Source organism: Hakea prostrata, chromosome 11, assembly GCF_041222555.1.
Source record: "Hakea prostrata isolate BN-2017 chromosome 11, UWA_Hpros_2, whole genome shotgun sequence".
Classification (NCBI taxonomy): Eukaryota; Viridiplantae; Streptophyta; class Magnoliopsida; order Proteales; family Proteaceae; genus Hakea; species Hakea prostrata.
In genome coordinates, this window is record NC_142610.1 from 8685796 (window position 1) to 8706725 (window position 20930).

A 20930-nucleotide genomic window follows, 5' to 3' on the forward strand; every position below is an offset into this window, starting at 1 on the left:
AAAATTAATAATAGAACTCATGAGAAAACCTATTGTTCTGAGTCCATGGGGACCAATAGCTAAAATATTGTGAATCGATTGGTATTAAAAAAGAGATGATCACAAAAAAAGAGAGTTTGGATTTATGTTACTCCACCTAGCCAAGATAGCCTTTACAAGGATTCCATCATTTTACTACCTCCAAATAAAATTTTGTACTTACGTAGTGTATTGAATTTCCCAAAAGAAACGCCTTAATTTCCTAATTTTCTTGGTAAACAAATGTTGACAAAGATTTTGCTACCAGCCATAGTTGTAAACTTCCCATTCCTTTAGAGCTTTTAAAGATCCAGTTCTCTGGCAAAGTGAATATAGGGATTTCAGAAAAAAAAATTCACAAAGTTTGTAGTCAAAACCTGCATTAGTTTGTTAGCGTCCCACCCATCTTGGTGAACATACTCAGAGACAACGATAATAAAGTGTGTTATTTTATTTTGTTTTTGGACTTGAGGTTCATTTGAGTGAGCTTACGTGCACCTCTACTACGTTCATAGGGTGGTTTTTTATAATTCAAATATATCTTTGAAATTCCCTACGATCCTAACCCGAAACCTTATTTGAAGGTTTGAGACCCAGGAATGCCAGTAGAAGATAGTTGTGGGTCATTCAAGTAGAGACCATTAGATTGGAACCGAATTCATGGATACCAGATGGTGTTGATGAAGATTTTGGCATTTGGCTGAATTTTGGAAAGAGATCTGGCATGAACCCAGATGGATTGGAAAGATTGATTAAGAGAGCATGGAAGATGGAGTTGAAAGGTCCTCAAGCAAGGTAAGAGCCTCTTTTAGGGTGTGTACTAGGTGGTGTGAAAGTGCCATGGACAAACCACCCCTGAAGACCTTCTTCTATGAGAGTTTGGGGGATGGGGTTGGTTGATTGGGTGGGGTTGCCCCTGGTGATCCCTCCTGGTGCCCACAAGTAAGAAAAGGAAAAAGTGGGAATTAAGTTGTGGACCCCTATTTAATGTTGTTTGCACTCTAAAACGCATTATTTATTTTCTAGCTGTTAGAGAGCTCCAGTATGTGTCAGAAAGTTCGTTTCGGAGAAGAAGGAAGTTGCATAATTGATTTGGATCGTGATTTGAGATCTGTTCCGTGAGTTTGAAAGTAAGATTCTCTACCAACCTTAGAGTTCTTCTATCATGATATTTTCAATGAAGGAGATCTGTGTGGGAGGATCGACTCGATCAAGTAAACCTTAATCCCTGATTGGATCTAACAATAAAAGTGATTCCCGTCTTGAGCACCCACGAATCCTACCCTCCCATATGCAACCCTATCAATGAGCGGCTCCCAAGAGGACACAAGAACATATGCTCTATCATATGTGGATGATCAATAGGGTTACAAGGGGCGTAGTCCGAGTTGGTTGGAGCCATAGGATATGTCATCTCTAGATAGGTAAGGATATTGGACTGAGTTGATTGGAGCTATAGGAAAAGTATCTGAACCTAGAACAATGTGATTAAGTAGATGACTTTGCATTGGGCTATGTATTTTCTTGACATGCGCCAATTCTCATACCAATGGTTTTGGTGAGAGAGTGTGGTCCTAATCCCCAACTAAAGTTGATGAGTAGACTGATATCCCTATACCTTGGTTGTAATACCTAGAGGAGGCTAGTGGCGTACCTTAATGTGTGTTTGCCTAATTAGAGATTTGCATTAATATAGTCATAAGAGCATCATTGTATTTCATTCAATTTGCATTATGAATTAATTTATTCTTTCATGATTTAAATGTGTGGATATATGCTGTTGATTGTCTTTTTGAGTTTTGTGGAAGTTATTCTTTGTGGAATTTTCCCTTTAGATTGCTTCATAGGTTATGAGGGAACTATTTTCCTAGAGAGTTCGACGCCGGCAGAACCTTATGACAAATCAACAGGAAGGGATACCGAGGCACACTGAGACTCGTGTCCATATTTGAACTACTCCTTTGGAGTCCAACCCATTTGAGTATCAAGAGATTGCGTTTGAGAGTGTAGTGGTTCTATTAGGGATAGTTTATATTTTTGTCTGTTTAGTTAGACAATATTGAGACTTTTAGAGAGACAGAGGCTTTTGAGCTCTTTATTTACCATTTAGTTAAAAACGTTTAGAGGATGTAAACTCTTCAGTTTGACTTTCTTTCCAGTTTAATATTCTTTCCTAGTTTTGATTTTCTTTGGGAAATTCCTTTGTGACAATTTCATTTCATTTAATGTACTTATTTACTTATTCTTGCTCATGTATGTTATTATGCGGAATGGTTGTGATTGTACGCTAAACCTGATCTTGTGACTATAGATCACTCTCTTAGGTATTCGGGTGAATTCGATACTAACTGGGTGGATGTGACAATATCACTAGGGAGAGTCAAATCCCTGACCTCTTCACTAAAAGCATAAGTAGAGCTTCCCCATGGATAGGGGGTCATGGCCCTACCCCCAGGGATAGGGGGCCATTGCCCTACCCCCTTCATTTTTTCTTCAAATTTCATAGAAAGGCCTCTTTGGTCCTCTTTCTTCCATCTAAGAAACCCTTTGATAGCAGGGTAGTAGAGGTAATGTCTGTGAACTATTGAGGAAGCTATTGCTTAGGAATACTTATAACCTAAGTGTCGTGAGTATGAGGTCAATAGTTCAAATCCACTTAGGGCTAGGGGCAAAGTCCCACCTTATATTTAAATTATATGTAAAAACTATTTCAATGAGGATGTAGTCAAGGTGCCTCTTTACTAGAGAGTCTGGATCACCTCTATGTTTGGGGAGAACAATGTGCTCCCTTTATGGTTTTCAACTACACATAATGGTGGGTCCTACTTGTGAATATTGAAAAATATCAAAGGAAAAAATCTCACCAACTGTGTGGTTCAAAAGTGTCAAAAAAATCATATTAGGGGTTGTATGAGAATGCTTTTAGCACACTAATTCATTGCCATTTGCACAGTTTAGCACTGAAGTTACTGAAATCATGTATGATTAACTAGTCTAAAAATAGTGTGTTGGTTCAACAAAAGTGTGTTGAACTGGGTGTTTGGTACACAATTTCTATGCCAACTTGGAGCTTCTTGGGCACAGAAGCACTTCTGGTAGAAAACACAAGGCACAAGAAGGAAGCTAACGGTGAATCGAGGTATCGATTTTGTACCCTAATTTTGTACATATCATACAATATTTTGTGCCCATTTTGCCAAAGAAACGTCCCCATTTGTGCCCCACCATATAAGATTTTAGTACCGATTCTGTGCCCAATTTTTTCGATTCGGCACAGCAAAACATGAAAAGTTCATTCTATCCCGGATTGGAAAAATTGGCAGTCTCCCTTATGAGGAGCTAACTCAAGCTTTAACTAGCTTGGGGAAACTTCAGTTAAAACAAAAAAGGAAGGTGGTGGTGGTGGTTGAACGGCTATGTAAATTGCTTGGCTGAACAGTTCTAAAAATCCTACCATTAAATTTGGTGGGATTATATTTGAATCATCCATAATAAACGGTTCAGATTTAATTCAATACATTTAATGGTAGGATTTATTTAGAAAGCTGTTCAGCTGTATTTATGCCAAAAAAAAAAAAAATTCATATTTTAACTAGGGGTATATTTTGTCATAAGAAAAAATGAAAAACGAAAAGGGAAAAAAGATCGAGCTTTTTATTTTTCCTTTCGTCTCAAACGAGGCTTAAACGTTTGGACAGAAAGAGAACGAGGCTTAAACCCTATCACGTTTGCGAGAGTGATTCGTCTTCTTCATCTTCTCTGTCTCCAGTGAGCCAGCAAACTAGTTCAACCGGTTTGTCATCTCTTCTCCATCTTCTTCGTCTCGCCATCTCCTGGTAGTGGATTGCGAGAAACAGAGCCGTTAAGTGTCGGCGTCTGGGCTTATCTTTTGATCCTTGTTCATCGTCTCTTCTCCATCTTAACTTCAGGTGAGTTGAATGCTTCTTTTAATATTCTCTACCCCGCGATTTATTAAACGGGTTTTCTCCTTGTAGAGATTCTTCTAAACTTCTATGATAAAATATTTTCATTTTTTAATCAATTGAGTACTCTTCCTGGTAACGATTAATCTCGAATTTAGAAGTTTGGGTGCAATAAAGCAATGACAAACCAGAATCCTCTATTCTGTTTCTCAACTAAACTTCCGACTAGTGTAGAACAGACGCTGATAATACGACTTATTGGTATCTGTGGAACTTTATTTGGTATTTAGAATCTACCTCATCTGCTTTGCTTTTGTGAAAAGCGCTGGCGAACGCTGTTGTAGTTGCCAGTAAAGCTCGCAATTAGCTTATGAACTCTTCAGAAGATGGAAGAGAGATAACGGATAAATTTAGAGTAATTAGAGATGAAAATCTGAGATTGAATTATCAGCTAAAGCTTGGAAATAATTTCAATATAGGAGTTTGATTTAACTCAAATTTTTGAACACCATTTTGGGTAGGAGACGGTACCTTCATTTGGCAAATGTTGACCTCCATGGTTTTGAAAGGTGAAGAAGGAACCTGTAATTGTTCGACATCTTTTTTCTTCTTTTGATGTTTCAGATTATTTCCATACTGCTAAGCCATTGGTTTAATAAGAAACAACCTTGCTTCATGCCTCACATTGTTTAGCTCAATTACCGTGTTGATTTTTTAATGAAATCCGATGAGCATCACATTTTATATATGCTAGGTATCATTTTTTAGCTATCTCAAAATGTGTAAAGTAGGCAACATGGATTATGCTTCATCAGTCTTTGGATTTTTTGTTCATGCCTGTGCAGTTGTTGTTCGCGCCAGCCCATTTGTAGATACCTGTCATTGATTTTATCCAACGGCTCATAGAGTAGGTAATTATCTTTAACTTTATGAAAATTATAATTACCAACGTTATTGAAACTAAATTCATAATAAATAGCCAAAATTTGGGGATAAACCACAAAACCAGATTGTAGAACTAAACCCTAGCCCTGGAAACTTGCTTTCCTTTGCTTTCAATCCAATCCTTATTGATCCTATGGTTGCTATACCTACATCTATGCCGGTTCCATTGCCACTGCCAAAGGAGGAAATAGTCGTGTCTGAAACATATGGTGAGGATTCCATAACGGCTTTTGAGCAAGTTAAAATGAATGAAGAGCTGAATGAAGTGGAGAGGTTATCGGAGGAGCTGATGCAATTCAGGGACGTACATGGAATTCTACTAGATTCCATCTCCCTTGTATCCTCGTGTTGATATATCTATATCTTTGTCTCTCTCCCTCCCTCCCTCCCTCCCCCCCCCCCTCTCTCTCTCTCTCTCTCTCTCTCTCTCTCTCTCTCTCTCATGTCCTTCCTTTTGTTTTTTATAAATGAATGTTCAGAAGGAAGAAAAGAGAAACAAATCTGTAGATACTCATAGAGGATTGACACGATTGAAATGCTTGAACCATTTGTGATATCTGAGTTGTTCTGGAATGGGTTGGGCTGAAACACAGATTAGGTGCAAGAAACACCCCAAGCACACGCAGACACCAGGTCTTTGCTCTTATTGGCTCACAGAGAATCTCACCAAGCTTTTTCCAAAAAATAATAGCAGTAGCAGTGCTATGGATGAGGGAGGAGCAGTCCGTTGCAGCGAATGGAACCACCAATCGAGAAAATGAGGGCGTCCTAGAAGATGGAATATATTGAATGGGTTGCCTCCTACTGGAGACAAGGGCAGCAAGAATAGGGTCTAGGGCTAGGGTTTAGGACAAAAAAATATCTCGTTTTTCAGTGTACAGGAGAATGCTGGCCTCATTTTGTGAATTCAGGATTTTTTGAGGTTTCTATAAAAAGACTTATTTTCTAGGGTGTGTATTATAGTTTGAGAAACATTTTAACTTAAAAAGATAGAAAAACAACATCTCATTTATTAGTCATTGAATTTTTGAAATGGTACGTGTTGTAAACTTGACACTTGTGCGGAGGATAACTGCGCAGATGCGAACAGAAATCCTCAGTCTCCTATACCCCCCACCCCCAAAAAAAGTTATTCTAGGGGATTTTCTGCTGCTTGTAAAGGAATCAGTTCACATGTGGAAGTTGATTCTTGGCATAACTGGGGTATATTTAAGTGACCGTTATGGTTGGATCATGTCTATTTTCCCCTTCTAGAATTAGGAAGTTAAAAGCTCATCCTCATTTAGAAAAAAAAAATCATATGAAATACCAATTTTACCCTTGTATTCTTGTCATTTTGGATTTCAAAATGTCGGATCCTAATGAGATGAGACCTCTTAGAAGGAGGAACTTCCTAAAATTGATAATGTCAAATTGGAAAGTAAATAAACAAAAACCATACTTAGCAGTCTCATCCCCTCAGAATTCTTAATAATGAAAATACAACCTTTTAGAAGTAGGAAGTTCCTAAATTGATAACCTCAAATTGGGAAGTAAATAACAAAAACTAAAGAATAATGCCACATTGAAAAGTAAATAAAAGCTAAAAAAAAAGGAGTTACCATTATTATTATTATTATTTTTGGATTGCCTTGTATTTGAATCTTAGGTCTTGGGGGTTGTCTTAGGGGAGGAAGGAGTTGGGAAGGGTTATTAAGAGGAAGATGAAGAAAGACAGTTTTTTTCTTCTTTCCTTTGGTGTAAGAGAAAAAGATGGTTTAGCACTTTCGGTTGAGGATTAATTTTCCCCCCAATTAATAAGGGTAGAACGTAATTTAATCTGAAGTATAAATAAGCAATACAAAACCTTAGTGTTGTTTTGGGGTTTTTTTGAATAAATCAAAGATGCCATGTCATCAGTTAACTAATAGAGCTTAACGGCAGGGGGTATCAGTAATTACAAGCAAAGTTTAAGGTTGGATTAGTAATTTCAAAAGTATAGTGAATAGGGTAGTAATTATTTTCTACCAGCTATAGTATAGGGGGGCAACAATAATAATATCCCTTATTATTTGTATTGCTTCCATGACCAACAGCTCTTGTGCTTCATGATACTCTTACAATATGCAAACTCTAGTCTTTGGTGGAACCTTGAGTCAGCTATGCTATTCCAGAAACTCTTTGATATATGATTCAACTTCAAAGCCATAGAGACCATTGGATTTGGATAATTGATGTTTTCTTTTTATGGTGAACTTTATTTTGAGTTTTTTTCTTTTTTTTTTTTGGTATCAACTTTATTTGGTGGATTTCTTGGATTTTATTATGGATGATGGTTTCTTTTCCATGGTAAACTTTTTCCTTTGAATTTCATGAATTATATGATGGATGATGCATTCACTTTCTTGTTTGGGAATTTTTTTAATGTGATTTCATGGTTTTTTTGGACACTATGACATGAGCTTTATATGATGGATTTGGTGTAGGTTTGACTTTGACATTAAAAAAAAAAAAAAGAAAGAAGAAGAAGGCCAGAGAATGTTATTGTTTTGTTTATTGGGTTGTGAAGGTCTGTTATATGGGTGTGTATTATTGGTTTTAGAGCAGCCATATTAAACATGCATGTACCATTGCCTTGTGTATTTTGTTGTGCCAAAATTTTGTAAAAGTATTATTGCATTAGCCGTTTAGTTGCTGTGCATATCTGTACCCATATGGTTGTCATTCTCGAACTCACTAAGTTCCTGGCTAGTTTTCCCTGATAACAGAAATAAAGGGGAAAACTCTTCTAACTCATAATCATTATACAGAACAGAAGGCTCACCAAATGAAGCTCTTAATTCAATCAAAACCTTGCTACTCTTTAGAGATACTGTTTAGGGCTTTCTAAACTCAGAAACTTCATATTCTGAAAACCCTCAATTTCTCAGGTGACGAGGAGAATTTAATCATCTATTTTTCTTCATTTTGCTGATATACTTCAGGTAATTCAGTGTTCAGATTTGCAATGGGGAAAGGAGGAGAGGTTGATATAATTCCAATAAATGTTATAGATGCTGTGAAGAGAAGCCTAGTGAACGTGGAGGAGCTCAGAGTCCACTTGTTAGAGTTCTTGGCCCTTTGTGAACCAGATGTTCTTGCTGAAATGGCTCCTCTCCAGCGAGCGCAAACACTTCTGATGGTCGCCAAGGCTACTACAACACTATATACATGTATGCTTCTATATGCAATATTCTCTTTTCTTTCTTATTTTAGAAAAGGGGCCAACTGTTTATCCCCTTGTATTAATGCTTGAATTATCTTTACAGTGTGGTTGAGGAGTAGTGGAGTTCACCCAGATGATCATCCGGTTAAAACAGAGATTGTATGGTTCTTATCTAGTTATTATTAGTGGGTTTTGTGTTGACATATAAATTTTACATGTAATGGATTAACAGGTCCCCATCTGTTTGTTTGTTTGTTTGTAGGAGAGACTAGGATTGTATGATGATAAACTAGAACGGTGTATGGATTTGAGCAGGGGTATTACTTTCTTTGAATTTTTCTTCTTGTTTGAATTTGTTAGGTTCATCATTTAGTTTTTTAGTGGTTGAAGAAGCTGGACTATCTTATTGCAGCACCATTGCGACCTGCCACTACCTTGAATTATCAGGCGGCAACTCGTTTTATTGAGCATTCCTTGCCTGATCTTACTTCAGGTAAGTTGAACTGTATAATTCAGCTATTACATGGTTGCTACTTTCTGTTAGGACATTATTATGTTGAAGGATAATTTTTATTTTGTAGAGCAAAGGCAAAGTATGAGGGATATAAGGAGGAGAGAGGGGACAAAGAATAGCTTCTCTGAAGCTAGGAGTTCCCGAAAGAAGAGGAAATGCCAATCATCTGATAAACAATCTGTTCGGACTGCTGCTCAGGAATTTCTCGAGAAAGCCGCCAAGGAGCTTCTTGGTGATAACAAAGGTGAACTGAAAGGGCCTCTGTTGATGGACAGTTTGGATGAAGAAGACATGCCTATGAGTTGATTCTCAATTTGTTCAGCTTAGTAGTTTTGAGTTACATGTTTAATTCATAAAGCTGTTCACATTTTTCCTTCGTTTTTGCTCTCTTTGTACTTCCATTAGTGGGAATCCATGTTTTTGGTTGCCAAGGATTCCATGTTTAAAAACTATAGCAGAATGTAGTGCAGATTATGCTATTAACAATATTCTCATTTTTTAGGAGTATTTATTGCGCTACCGTTGCCCTTTTTTGGATGGAATATCAATGTTTGTTGCATGTGCATAAAAAAATGTAAAAGAAAATCAATGCTCTCATTTTTTTAGGAGTATTTGATTGCTACCGTTGCCCTTTTTTGGATGGAATATCAATATTTGTTGCATCTGCATAAAAAAATGTAAAAGAAAATTATTTTTGTTTTATGCAATATCTATTGTTGTCATTGTTCTTGCAGTGAAATTGAGGTGAACCACTTTATATTGCCACTTAGTTGCTAGTAGATGTTTTACTTGAGTTTGATACTCTGGATTGTTGTTTAGCTAATTGAAACTCGCTTCCATTCATGTTGAGTATGAACTGACTGTACGCCAAAGGTGTCCAATTTCAAACTTTTATTAAAGACATTTGATTTGCTTCCCCTGTCTCTAGACATCTGGTGTGTAGACCTTCTTAATCTGCTCAAGCTTGCATGTTGTTTTCTAGTTATCTAATTCACCTTCATCTGAAATTGGTTTATGTGTTTGGCGTATAAGCCTAAAGCATCCAACTTCTGCCCTACTTCCACCCCTAGTTGAGCTTAATGGTGACTCCCTGAAGTTTGTGTTGAATTTGCAGTTCTGTCAATTCCAGGTTGAAGGAAAAAGTCTAGTTAGTTGGTCTGTTTACCTTTTATATATAATATTTCTTTTATTGTAGTAGATAAGCCTTGGATATTCACATTAATAGTAGTAGAAGTACTTTCTTTCAACTGCCTTTGCTCTTATACTTCTTTGTGCTTGCTTACATTTTTCATCCCCCCCCCCCCACCAAAAGGACCATAGGGCATTTCCCTGTTATTTTATCAAAATATCCATAAATTTCTTGTTCTTGATTTGAAAAAAGAATCCATACCTTGGTAGGTTAATTAGGAAGCTTGTCTTCTCCCGGTGCTCCTATTTTATCAAAATATCCATAGATTTCTTCTTGTTCTTGATTTGAAAAAGGGGGGGGGAGATCCATTTCTTGGTATTTTGATTAGGAAGCTTGTCTTCCCAGTGCCCCTCAATTGTTGACTTCAGATTCTAAATCTGCTTCTTCAGAAATATGCATAGAAGTTCTACTTGTGCGTTTTGGGTGCGGTTTTAAATTGTCTTCATGCATCTTCTTGCACATCTCCTACATCAGGATATATACAATAAAGCAGTAAGTGAGAGACCAACTACTCATTTTGAGAATGAGAATGCAGAAAAGGGATCTTTTGAACAGGAAAACTGGCTCGCATGCGTATTCATCTGTGCCAGACAATTTCCGATACCCGTGGGGTTCTTTTTGTGAACTGGATATTCAACCCTCTTCGGATGAACGAATGTCTGCAGGATTAACTGAAACTGTTAAGCTCTGCTTATCCATGTCAACTTGTCTAGCTGAAATGGTTCAGGATTTGTCTCGAAGTCAAGGGAGTCTGGTTCCACTACCCCCGGGAGACAGAGGGTGAGCTTTACATCGTTGATATGGTGGGGGTACACCTCTTAAAACATGGAACCCATGGTCCTACAAGTGAGAATAGAATGATTCTTGCTTTAATTATTCTTACCAGTTCTTGTGACAATAAAATTTCAGAGTTCCTCTCGGCCCCTAAAAGTTTTCCTTTGATGGTCATGCATTCCTTTCCAAATATCTCAATGTTGGTTCTTAGAGTGGCAATTTTAGTTTTTCCTAGAGCTAACCACATGGGTGGTTTCACTACCCACAAAAAGAATGGCTGGGGTTGTTCACAAAAAATGTCTTCTCAATTCGATGGAACTTCAGGACATCTACTCTTACTGTTGCTGCAAGGCAAAAAAGGACGTGAGACGTCTGCTGTTTGACTCGGACCAATTCTTCTCTATATAAGTTTGGATACCTTTGTTCTCTTGATGAACCAAATCCAACTCATTCCAACAAAAGCACATACCACCATGATGCGTCTCTTCTTGTTGCTTGGACTTCTGATAATAGAATTCTGTAGTGTAAGTACATTGTTGTTCCCCATTCTTCATCTATTTGAACATTCTTGATGCTTGATCTTGTTTTACCTTTTCTTATTTAGTTGGGTCTCTCCATTGAATTTTAATTAGGGTTCCCAAGTTGAAAGTGCATTTTTACGCTATTGGAAAGAGAATATTGGTCATCCACCTGCTCCTCATTGGTTATCTGCAAAGGCTTCTCCTTTGAGCCCCCATCAGGTGGCAGTATTTACGAGACTTCTACAGAATAATGAATTGGCTTCCCACTTGCCTTTGTTTTGTAAGCACGCTAATGTTGCTTGTTCTGAACATGCACTATTGAAGAAGACGATAAACGACACAGCCTTGCCGCCAATGGCAAAATGGGTTCTTTCCAAATATAAATACGAGCTTCCGAACAAAACACCCCTGTCAGTTGCTAGCCAAGGTGGATTGCCATATTTTCGGGAGTCAATGGTGAAAGAGGGAGGTTTCATGCCTATCCCTGATCTAAGAGACCCAATGGCATATAGATCGTTCTTGCCACAAGCTTTGGCTTCAAAAATCCCCTTTTCCTCTGGGCACATTGAGGAGTTGAAGAAGCTTTTTGATGTGGTGGATGAATCGAAAATGGATGAGTACATTCATGACACCATAGGAGTATGTGAGAAAATCCCCATTCAAGGTGAGCTGATTACTTGTGCGATATTTGCTGAAGATCTAATTGATTTTGTTGTCAAGCAATTTGGGCACCATATACACATATGGAGTACTGAGAATATTGAAGGGTCTTATGAGAATGCCACAATCGGACTTGTGAGACTAATCCATGGAAACCTTTCAAAATCACTAGCCTTATGTCATAGTCAGCCATTTCCATTTCAAGTCTATTATTGCCATGTTTTACCAAAAGTGAAAGTATATGCAGTTGACATACGTGCAAGGAGAAAAGCGAATCAAGCAATCATGACATGCCACTATGATACATCAACATGGGATCCAAACCATCTTGCTTTTAAGTTATTGGGTTTTGGTCCAGGACTAATAGAAGTTTGCCATTGGATAAACGAGAATGGAATGGTCTTGGCGACTATGCATTGAGCAACATATGAAAACCTAATTATCCCCTAATCCTCTATTTCTTGTGTTATACATTATTTCTTATGTTCCTTTAATCCTCTATTTTTTTTTTTTCTGATATTGGTTTGGATTTTTCTTTAGATATGGAATATTAGTTTTGCATACAAAAACATTTTTTTTTTCTACACTTACATGGAGATGAAAATTTTCAACCCACATAGTTAGATTCATAGCACATGTCAACTCTAAAAACAAAATCCTATTTTTTTAGAAAATTCAAAAAAATGTAGGAATGCAATTCTTCTCTCCCCCTCACTTAAAAAATGACATTATTTTTAGATTTAACACGTGTCATGAATTTAAAGATATGGGTTGAAAATTTTCTCTCCATGTGGGTAGAAGATTTAGACTCAATATAATCATTTAGATCGGCGAGATTACAATATCTATATTGGATTGGTTTTCAAATGGATTTGGATTCTGCAAAATGGATATGAACATGTAGTTGGGGATCTTATTTGTGTGTGCGCTCAACTTGGTGCTGCTTGTAGTGCCCACCGTTGGATGCACGTCACATGGATTCTCTTTGATCCAAACTACTGGTTAGGTTCATTTTAAAGAAAAATCGGTTTTGTTTCCCTTAAGTTGTTTAAACGTGCATATGGTGTTTTGAGTAGCTGAGATTTAATGAAATCCATGTGGTATGCATCCAATGGTGGGCAGCATAGGCACCAACGCGTCAAACGCACCACACAAGCACGACCTTGCAGTTGGAGGTGGATCAATTCCACGTTTGGCTGCTTTTCTTGGAGGGAATCTCCCAATGAGTTATAGGAAGCAACCATGTATAATAATTTATTTTACGAATACTAATTATAGTTATCCTAGTCCTTGAATTAGAATATTCAACGTGGCAACATCCTATAACTCATTGGATACTCATTGAAAGAGTCCCTTCAAGTAGAGCATCCAACATCATCTATATTCATCCATCAAACAATCTCTATTTGAAAACAAGTATAAATTTAAGGAAAAAAAAATTCTAGAAGATGTGGATCCCCTATTATGTAGCTTTAATTGCTAATGGGATTAATGAGATAAAAGTTCTGTGTGGACATCTTTCAAAAGCAATTCCTGCAATGTCTGTTTTAGAGAACACAAAACCTCTAGTTTCCTATTTATTAGGTAGTGTTCCAGAGCAGTATGCGGACCACCACTTTTCTACGAGATGTCATGGTTTATGAGCAGAGACCACCAAGATCCACGTTTTTTAGGAGTGAAGGAAGAAACTTTCGTTTTTTTAAGTCTCATTGTTAAGGTGCTCCTCAAATTCAATTACTAAATTCTCTTTTTCCTTTTCTTCTTTTTCTTCTTCTTATCCTTCTTCATATATGAAATCAAGCAAAGTTAGATGCACACTTAAATCACCTTCTTTCTTGCTTTTTCCTTTTTAAATTCCTTGGGCTTATCACGAAGTAAAATATGAAGAAACTCATTTCCCTTAACAAAGTAGTATGAATATTTTGCAATACCACAAAAAGTTTTTCTTTAATGTTATCTTATATTGCTTGTGTTGTTTTCTGACAATTTTTTTCATATCTTTCTATAGGTTTTCAATTACATCAATTCAAAATGAGCTAAAAGCTAACAGGATTTGAATTGAACTAGCTTTAGCTAAGCCACCAAAATACTAGCAGAGGAAAAGAATTAGCAGTAATGGATGTTTTGGAAGAATCAAAGCTGATTACAGATATTTGGATGTTCTTTTCACATTATTCTACAACCATTTTCCTACATGGGATTTCCGCTTCTTCTCACCTAATTTTGCTACTACTTTTATCTCTATCATGGGTTAGCAAGAGAAGGATAATGCCTGCTTCTGAAGGTTCAAAACCATTATTGAAGATTACATACTTTTTGTGCTATTGCTCAGTGGGTTTGTCTTTTGTTGATCTTCTCTTATGCTTGTTAAACTACTTCTCTGAATATAGAGATGGTTCATTTGAACTAAAGGTTTTGATTGCCCAGTTGGATTATACACTCAGAACACTCACCTGGTTTGTGATCTCTGGTTACTTGATCTTCCAATTTTCTCGTTTGGGTGCTCATAGGTTCCCCTTACTTCTAAGGATTTGGTGGGCATTTTATTTCCTAATATCCTGTCCCTATCTTGTTATACATCTTAGTTTGTATGGGAAATGTTCATCCTTATCATTTATGCTATGGTTCTCTGATGCTGTGTCCATTATTATTGGTTCATTCATCTGTTGTGTTGGATTATTTGTTAAGAGACAAGGAGGTGATGATTCCCATCTTTTGGTTTCTCTTTTGAGAAGTAGTTTTGGTAAGAATGGTGGTGAAAATGGACAAGGACCAAGTGTCCGGGGAGATAGTGAAAGTCCATTTGCAAATGCTAGTCTTCTTAGCAGATTTACTTTCTCTTGGATGAATCCTTTGCTTGCACTCGGGTACAGAAAAACATTAGAACTTGAAGATGTTCCTCAACTTGCCAGTAGTGATTATGCCAGTGTAGTCTTTACTCCTTTGAGAAATCAACTTGAGTCTCATGCTAATGGCAGTGGAAATGATGATCAGTTAACCATGCTTAAGTTGGTGAAAGCATTGATTCTTTCAATATGGAAAGAAATTTTATGGACAGCTCTATTAACCATTATAAGCATAGTGGCTTCTCATGTCGGACCGTATCTTATTGATGTATTTGTTCAGTACCTCAATAGCTCTCGTGAAATGAAAAATAAGGGTTATACACTAGTGATTGTTTTTCTTTTCTCAAAGCTCATAAAGTGTTTCTCAGAGAGGCACTTATTCTTTCAATTGCGAAAGATCGGAATTAAAGTCCGTGCTGCCTTATCTGCAATAATTTATTGGAAGGGACTCAAGCTTTCAAGTCAATCAAAACAAGGACAAGCCAGTGGGGAGAACATTAATTTGATAAGTATTGATGTTGAGAGGATTGCCTTTTTCAGTTGGTATTTGCATGATTTGTGGAAGGTCCCTATTCAAATTATTCTAGCGTTGTTGATATTATACAAGAGTTTGGGATTTGCATCTCTTGTAGCTTTTTTGGCCGTAATTTGTTTGATGTTATCAAATATTCCATTGGGAAAACTACAAGAGAAGTTTCAGGGAAATTTGATGGAATCAAAGGATCGAAGAATGAAAGCTACATCTGAGGTTTTGAGAAATATAAGGATTCTCAAGCTCCATGGATGGGAGATGAAGTTCTTTGCTAAAATAATTGAGCTTAGAAAATCTGAAGTAACCTGGATTAAAAAGTTACTCTATACTACAGCTATCACAACCTTTTTCTACTACTCTGCTCCAACAGTTGTATCCATGGTGACTTTTGGTTTTTGCGTGTTTACAGAAATCCCATTAGATCCTGGAAAAATTTTATCTGCACTTGCTACATTTGCCCTATTAAAATCGCCTATTTATAATCTTCCAGACCTAATCTCCATGATAGTTCAGACTAAAGTTTCCCTTTGTAGGATTGTTTCATTTCTCTGTCTTGATGATCTACACCCAAATCTAGTACAAAAAATACCAGGAGATAGTTCTGAGGTTGCAGTTGAAATAACTAATGGCAATTTCTCTTGGGATCTTGATTTCTCAGAAGTCACGCTAACAAATATTAATTTTCGAGTATATCATGGTATGAGAGTAGCAGTTTGTGGATCTATTGGGTCAGGAAAATCGACCCTACTTTCATGTATACTAGGGGAAGTACCCAAAAAGTCAGGAGCAATTAAATTAAATGGAACAAAAGCCTATGTTTCACAATCACCTTGGATACAAAGTGGGAAGGTAGTAGACAATATATTATTTGGCAAAGAAATGGACAAGAAAAGGTATGACATGATCCTTGAAGCATGTTCATTGAAAAAAGACATAGAACTATGGGCCTTTGGGGACCAGACTATTATAGGAGATAGGGGAATCAACTTGAGTGGTGGACAAAAACAAAGAATCCAAATTGCTCGTGCTTTGTATCATGGTGCTGATATTTATCTACTTGATGATCCTTTTAGTGCTCTGGATGTTCACACTGGAACTCATCTTTTTAAGGTAATTTCTCTTTAAACTCTATCTCCTAAGTTTACTTTGTAAAATTGGCTTATAGTATGCATCTCTTTCCTTGAGTCACAATACCAATAATAGAGTTCGATGTAAGAAAATTATAAGATGAATGAAATTATGATTGCCTAAACAAATAAAGTACATTTTGGATATGTTAAGCCATGCAATTTTTTTTGTAGAAAAATAGAGAAAATTAGTGTGAAATTATTCAACTTTTTTTTGTTACCAAGAATATTTTTCAAGTGTCTAACTTTAAACGTATAAACTTCTTGTGACAGGAATGTTTGTTAGGAATTTTGGGTTCAAAAACAGTAATCTATGTTACTCATCAAATAGAATTTTTAGTTTCTGCCGATCTTATCTTGGTGAGAATATGCTATCTTTCTTTCACATTTCAAATCACTTAACTTAGTTTAAACTTATTTACCTTTTATCATCATTATTATTACCACTATCTTTTTCTTTTTTGTTCTATAGGTTATGAAGGATGGAAGGATTACTCAAGTAGGAAAATACAAAGAACTTCTTGACTTAGGAACTGACTTGATGGAATTAGTGGGTGCACATAAAAAAGCTTTGGCAGACCTTAATTACACGGATTGTGAGGATGATGTGGATAGTCTAATTAAGAGTGAGGAACATGGTGGTGTATCATGCAACGAGAAGTCTTCCCAAAATGATGAGGAAAGGGAACCCAAAAACTATAAAACAAAAAAATTGATTGGCTTAGAAGGACAACTTGTCCAAGAAGAAGAAAGAGAAAAGGGTAGAATTAGTTTTTCAGTTTACTGGAAGTATATTACTGCTACATATAGAGGCGTTTTTGTACCAATAATATTATTGGTACAAATATTTGCTCAAGTTTTTGAAATAGGTGGTATTTATTGGATGGTATTATCTACTCCTATCTCAAAAGATGTAACATCTCGCATTAAAGGGTCTACTCTACTGTTTGTTTATTTTGCTTTGTTCCTTGGAGGCTCTCTTTGTGTATTCATAAGGTCCATGCTCGTCATAATTGGTGGATACAAGACATCAACTCTATTATTCAACAAAATGCATCTATGTATTTTTCGTGCTCCTGTATTATTTTTCGATTCTACTCCAAGTGGAAGGATTCTAAATCGGGTAAGTAAATATTCTTACTTAATCTTGGATCCATATGATCTTATTAAATTAAATATTTGGTAATTATATAATTTTAAATAATCTTTTGAATGTAGGCATCCGTTGATCAAAGTGCAGTCGATACATCAATTCCTCATCAAATTGAAGAACTTCTTGTCTCAGTCATAGATTTTTTGGGAACTATTATAATAATGTCACAAGTTGCAGGGCAAACATTAATTGTTTTTGTACCATTGAGTATAACATGTCTCTGGTGCCAGGTAAGTGTATCACAACTACTATTTTTTAAAGTTAAAATTTGAAATCAAGTACAACTTTACTTTGTGAATAACTTATGTCATAATACAAGTTGTTTCAAGTTTTATTGTATTACTAAATTTTGATTTTTCTTTGTACATATAAAAATTGATTTTCTATTAATTCAAACCTTGATATTCTTTTTACTTTTTTAAAGGATGGATGTGGAAAATTTGTTTTTCTAATCACAAGCAATTAACTTGTTCTGATTATAAAAAAAACATTTGACAAGAAAAGGACTGAAACAACTAATGTTACCAAATGATCAACTAACTAAACCTAAAATTTGGCCAAAAAAAAAAAAAAACTATACCTAAAATAGCATGATTATCCTTTCAATATGAATACATTTTTTTACATATACATGGAGAAAAAATAGTACAAGTTATTATATTTGTTGACATTGTACCTAATTTTTTTTTTTTTGAATATTTTTTTGTAGCAATACTACATAGCTGGCAGACGTGAATTATCGCGATTATATAGAACATGTCAAGCTTCAATTATACAACATTTTTCAGAATCTATTTTAGGTTTAACTACAATTAGGTGTTTCAATCAAGAAGAGAGATTTATAGAAGCAAACCTCAAATTGGTGGATGAGTATTCTCGACCCAGATTTCATTTCTCTGGTGCAGTTGAGTGGTTGTGCTTCCGTATGGATATGCTAGCATCTTTAACATATGCTATATTTTTGGTTTTCTTAATCTCAATGCCAAAAGGAGCACTTAGTCCTGGTAAATAATTTAAGTTAGAGATACGATAAAACCATTTTTTTGTGAAACCTTGATTGATTACCCATATGAAAATGAGATTATTTTTCTTTTTTCTTCTCTTTTCAAGGTGTTATGGGTTTAGCAGTCTCATATGGGCTTGTATTCAGTTTGCATGGAGTTGTATGGGATTTTAGCATTCTTGAGAATAGAATGATATCCGTTGAGAGAATATTACAATATACATGCATACCTAGTGAGCCTCGCCTACTGATAGAAGAAAACAGGCCAAGTTGTGGTTGGCCATTAGAAGGAAAAATTGATATTGTTGATTTACAGGTAATACCAAATCTCACTACTCATGTTTTCTTCTCCTTACTAGCCTCTCCATTTTATGTAATTTATTAGATTCTAAAGCTATTACTAGTGACATTTCTTATTTTGATCTTCAAATAAATTCAGCTTTACCATTTAATTACTAAACATATATGTAGGTCCGTTATGCTCCACATCTTCCTCTTGTCTTGCGAGATTTTACATGCACTTTTCAAGGAGGGATGAAAATTGGAATTGTTGGGCGGACAGGAAGTGGAAAATCAACTTTGGCACATGTTCTCTTTCGTATGATTGAACCTACAGCTGGACAAATTTTGATAGATGGTATAAACATTTCTCATATAGGCCTTCATGATTTACGGTCGAGATTGAGTATAATCCCACAAGATCCAACAATGTTCGAAGGGAGTCTAAGAAGTAATCTTGACCCACTTGAAGAGTATACTGATGACCAAATCTGGGAGGTGGGTTTTCATTCTTATTTGATCAATGAGAAACTGTGAGATATATCTTTTGTTTATTGAAAGTTTGAATACATCATTATTGATTGTTGGGACATGCAATTCTAATATGTTCTTTATTATAATCTTCTTCTAGTATTATTTTTTTAGAATAATTTCTATTGAGATATCAAAACCATTCATTTGGATATGTCATTTGTGGGTCAAGTTGGTCTAAAAGATTCCTTTAATTAGGAATAAAGAAGTTCATTATTTGTATTGCCCCATTTAATTTCCATCACCACTTGGTTCATACTTGCTTGACTAATTAATTCTTTACATAGCATATCTTTAGTAATCAAGATTATTTAAGTTGTTTAACCAATTAAGGCGATGATTAGCTGACATAAATTTGCTTGTCTCAGGCTTTAGACAAATGTCATCTTGGTGATAAAGTTAGAGAGAACAAAGAGAAGCTTGATTCCGTAGGTTGGTTTCTTCTCATATTCAGTCTATAAAAAATTTCTTACAATCAGTTTATCTGTGCACAAATATGCAATGGTTTAAAGAATCACTTTTATATGATATGCTGAATTTTACTATACTATCAATCCCCAAGATCCCTAATCTCTTATCCGACAAAGAAGTAGATAACAACATCAATGAAAATAAGATTCTAAACAACTAACAAATATTCATCATTGACTTGACACAGTGTCTGAGAATGGAGATAATTGGAGTATGGGTCAAAGGCAACTGATTTGTTTGGGCCGAGTATTACTTAAAAAGAATAAAGTGCTAATACTTGACGAAGCTACTGCATCAGTGGATGCTGCAACCGATTATTTGATTCAACAAACACTTCGGCAACACTTCTCAGGGGTCTCTGTCGTCACCATTGCACATAGGATAACGTCAATTCTTGACATCAATATGGTTCTTCTTCTCGATAATGGTTAGGAAGTAGAAATTAGTACATCAAAATCAAATGGGATTAATAAAGTTTATCACTATGTCTTTTTTCCTCTGTTGCTCATATAATCAAATGAAAATGTGTTCATGTCTTATGCAGGACATGTTCTTGAATATGATTCTCCAGCCAAATTGCTAGATACCAAGTGTTCGGCATTTGCAAAGCTTGTTAAGGAGTATACTCGAAGATGTAATTCTTAGTTTTTGAAAAGTTAATTGATGGAAACTGAATGTTTCGATGCATTCAAATTGCAATAGTATGGGAAGAATTGTTATTTAATGCGGCATAAATTTGGAGAAGACAATAGAATAGATATTGATGCTGACGTACTGGCAACAAAAAACAAGATGAAAGCGTGGAAGATAATCTTTTTCTTCATGCATGTTTTTAAACATTGGAGATGCATTAGTTGTTAGACATTATCTCTAGACATCATCATCATCAACAACAAGAACGAGCCTTGTCCCAATTAATGGGGTTGGCAATATGGACTGATCTTTGCCTTTCAATAAACTCTATTTGAAACCATACAAGATGCAAGGCCTAAGCTATACATTTTATTTCACAACTTCTCTTAATGGTTATCTTGTCCCCAGTTCTTCTAGCTCCTTCATCGGACAATATCTTTAGACCACCACAAATGTTTCTTGTGTGGCACATGTTGTGGAACTCACTAATGCTGAAACAACAAAGAAACAATGCCAAACAAAATATTGGATAGAAAAATGGAGAACTTTATCTCTCAAAGTTCTTCAGAAACAACAATATTCAGCTGCTCTCCAAAAGACGCACAAAACATGAGTTTATAGTGCCAA

The 20930-nt window shown here is 35.9% G+C and overlaps 3 protein-coding genes across 3 annotated transcripts; all 3 read left to right on the plus strand.

Annotated features, from left to right (window-relative positions):
- Nucleotides 1-3674: 3674 nt before the first annotated feature.
- Nucleotides 3675-9830, plus strand: LOC148999926 (uncharacterized). The gene is made up of 6 exons (XM_089140700.1): nucleotides 3675-3947; nucleotides 7850-8077; nucleotides 8174-8229; nucleotides 8333-8387; nucleotides 8483-8563; nucleotides 8652-9830. The coding sequence occupies exons 2-6, from the start codon at nucleotides 7873-7875 to the stop codon at nucleotides 8888-8890; spliced, it is 636 nt and encodes a 211-aa protein (XP_088996826.1). The 5' UTR covers nucleotides 3675-3947; nucleotides 7850-7872; the 3' UTR covers nucleotides 8891-9830.
- A 472-nt stretch (nucleotides 9831-10302) lies between these two features.
- Nucleotides 10303-12148, plus strand: LOC148999927 (polygalacturonase-1 non-catalytic subunit beta-like). Its single transcript, XM_089139106.1, has 2 exons — nucleotides 10303-10527; nucleotides 11180-12148. The coding sequence occupies exons 1-2, from the start codon at nucleotides 10303-10305 to the stop codon at nucleotides 12146-12148; spliced, it is 1194 nt and encodes a 397-aa protein (XP_088995232.1).
- A 1587-nt stretch (nucleotides 12149-13735) lies between these two features.
- On the plus strand, nucleotides 13736-20390 carry LOC148999928 (ABC transporter C family member 3-like). The gene is made up of 10 exons (XM_089139940.1): nucleotides 13736-16216; nucleotides 16507-16593; nucleotides 16706-17356; nucleotides 17452-17616; nucleotides 18096-18390; nucleotides 18497-18705; nucleotides 18861-19166; nucleotides 19568-19631; nucleotides 19858-20097; nucleotides 20215-20390. Exons 1-10 carry the CDS (start codon nucleotides 13844-13846, stop codon nucleotides 20313-20315), a joined length of 4491 nt encoding a protein of 1496 aa, XP_088996066.1. The 5' UTR covers nucleotides 13736-13843; the 3' UTR covers nucleotides 20316-20390.
- Nucleotides 20391-20930: the final 540 nt, after the last annotated feature.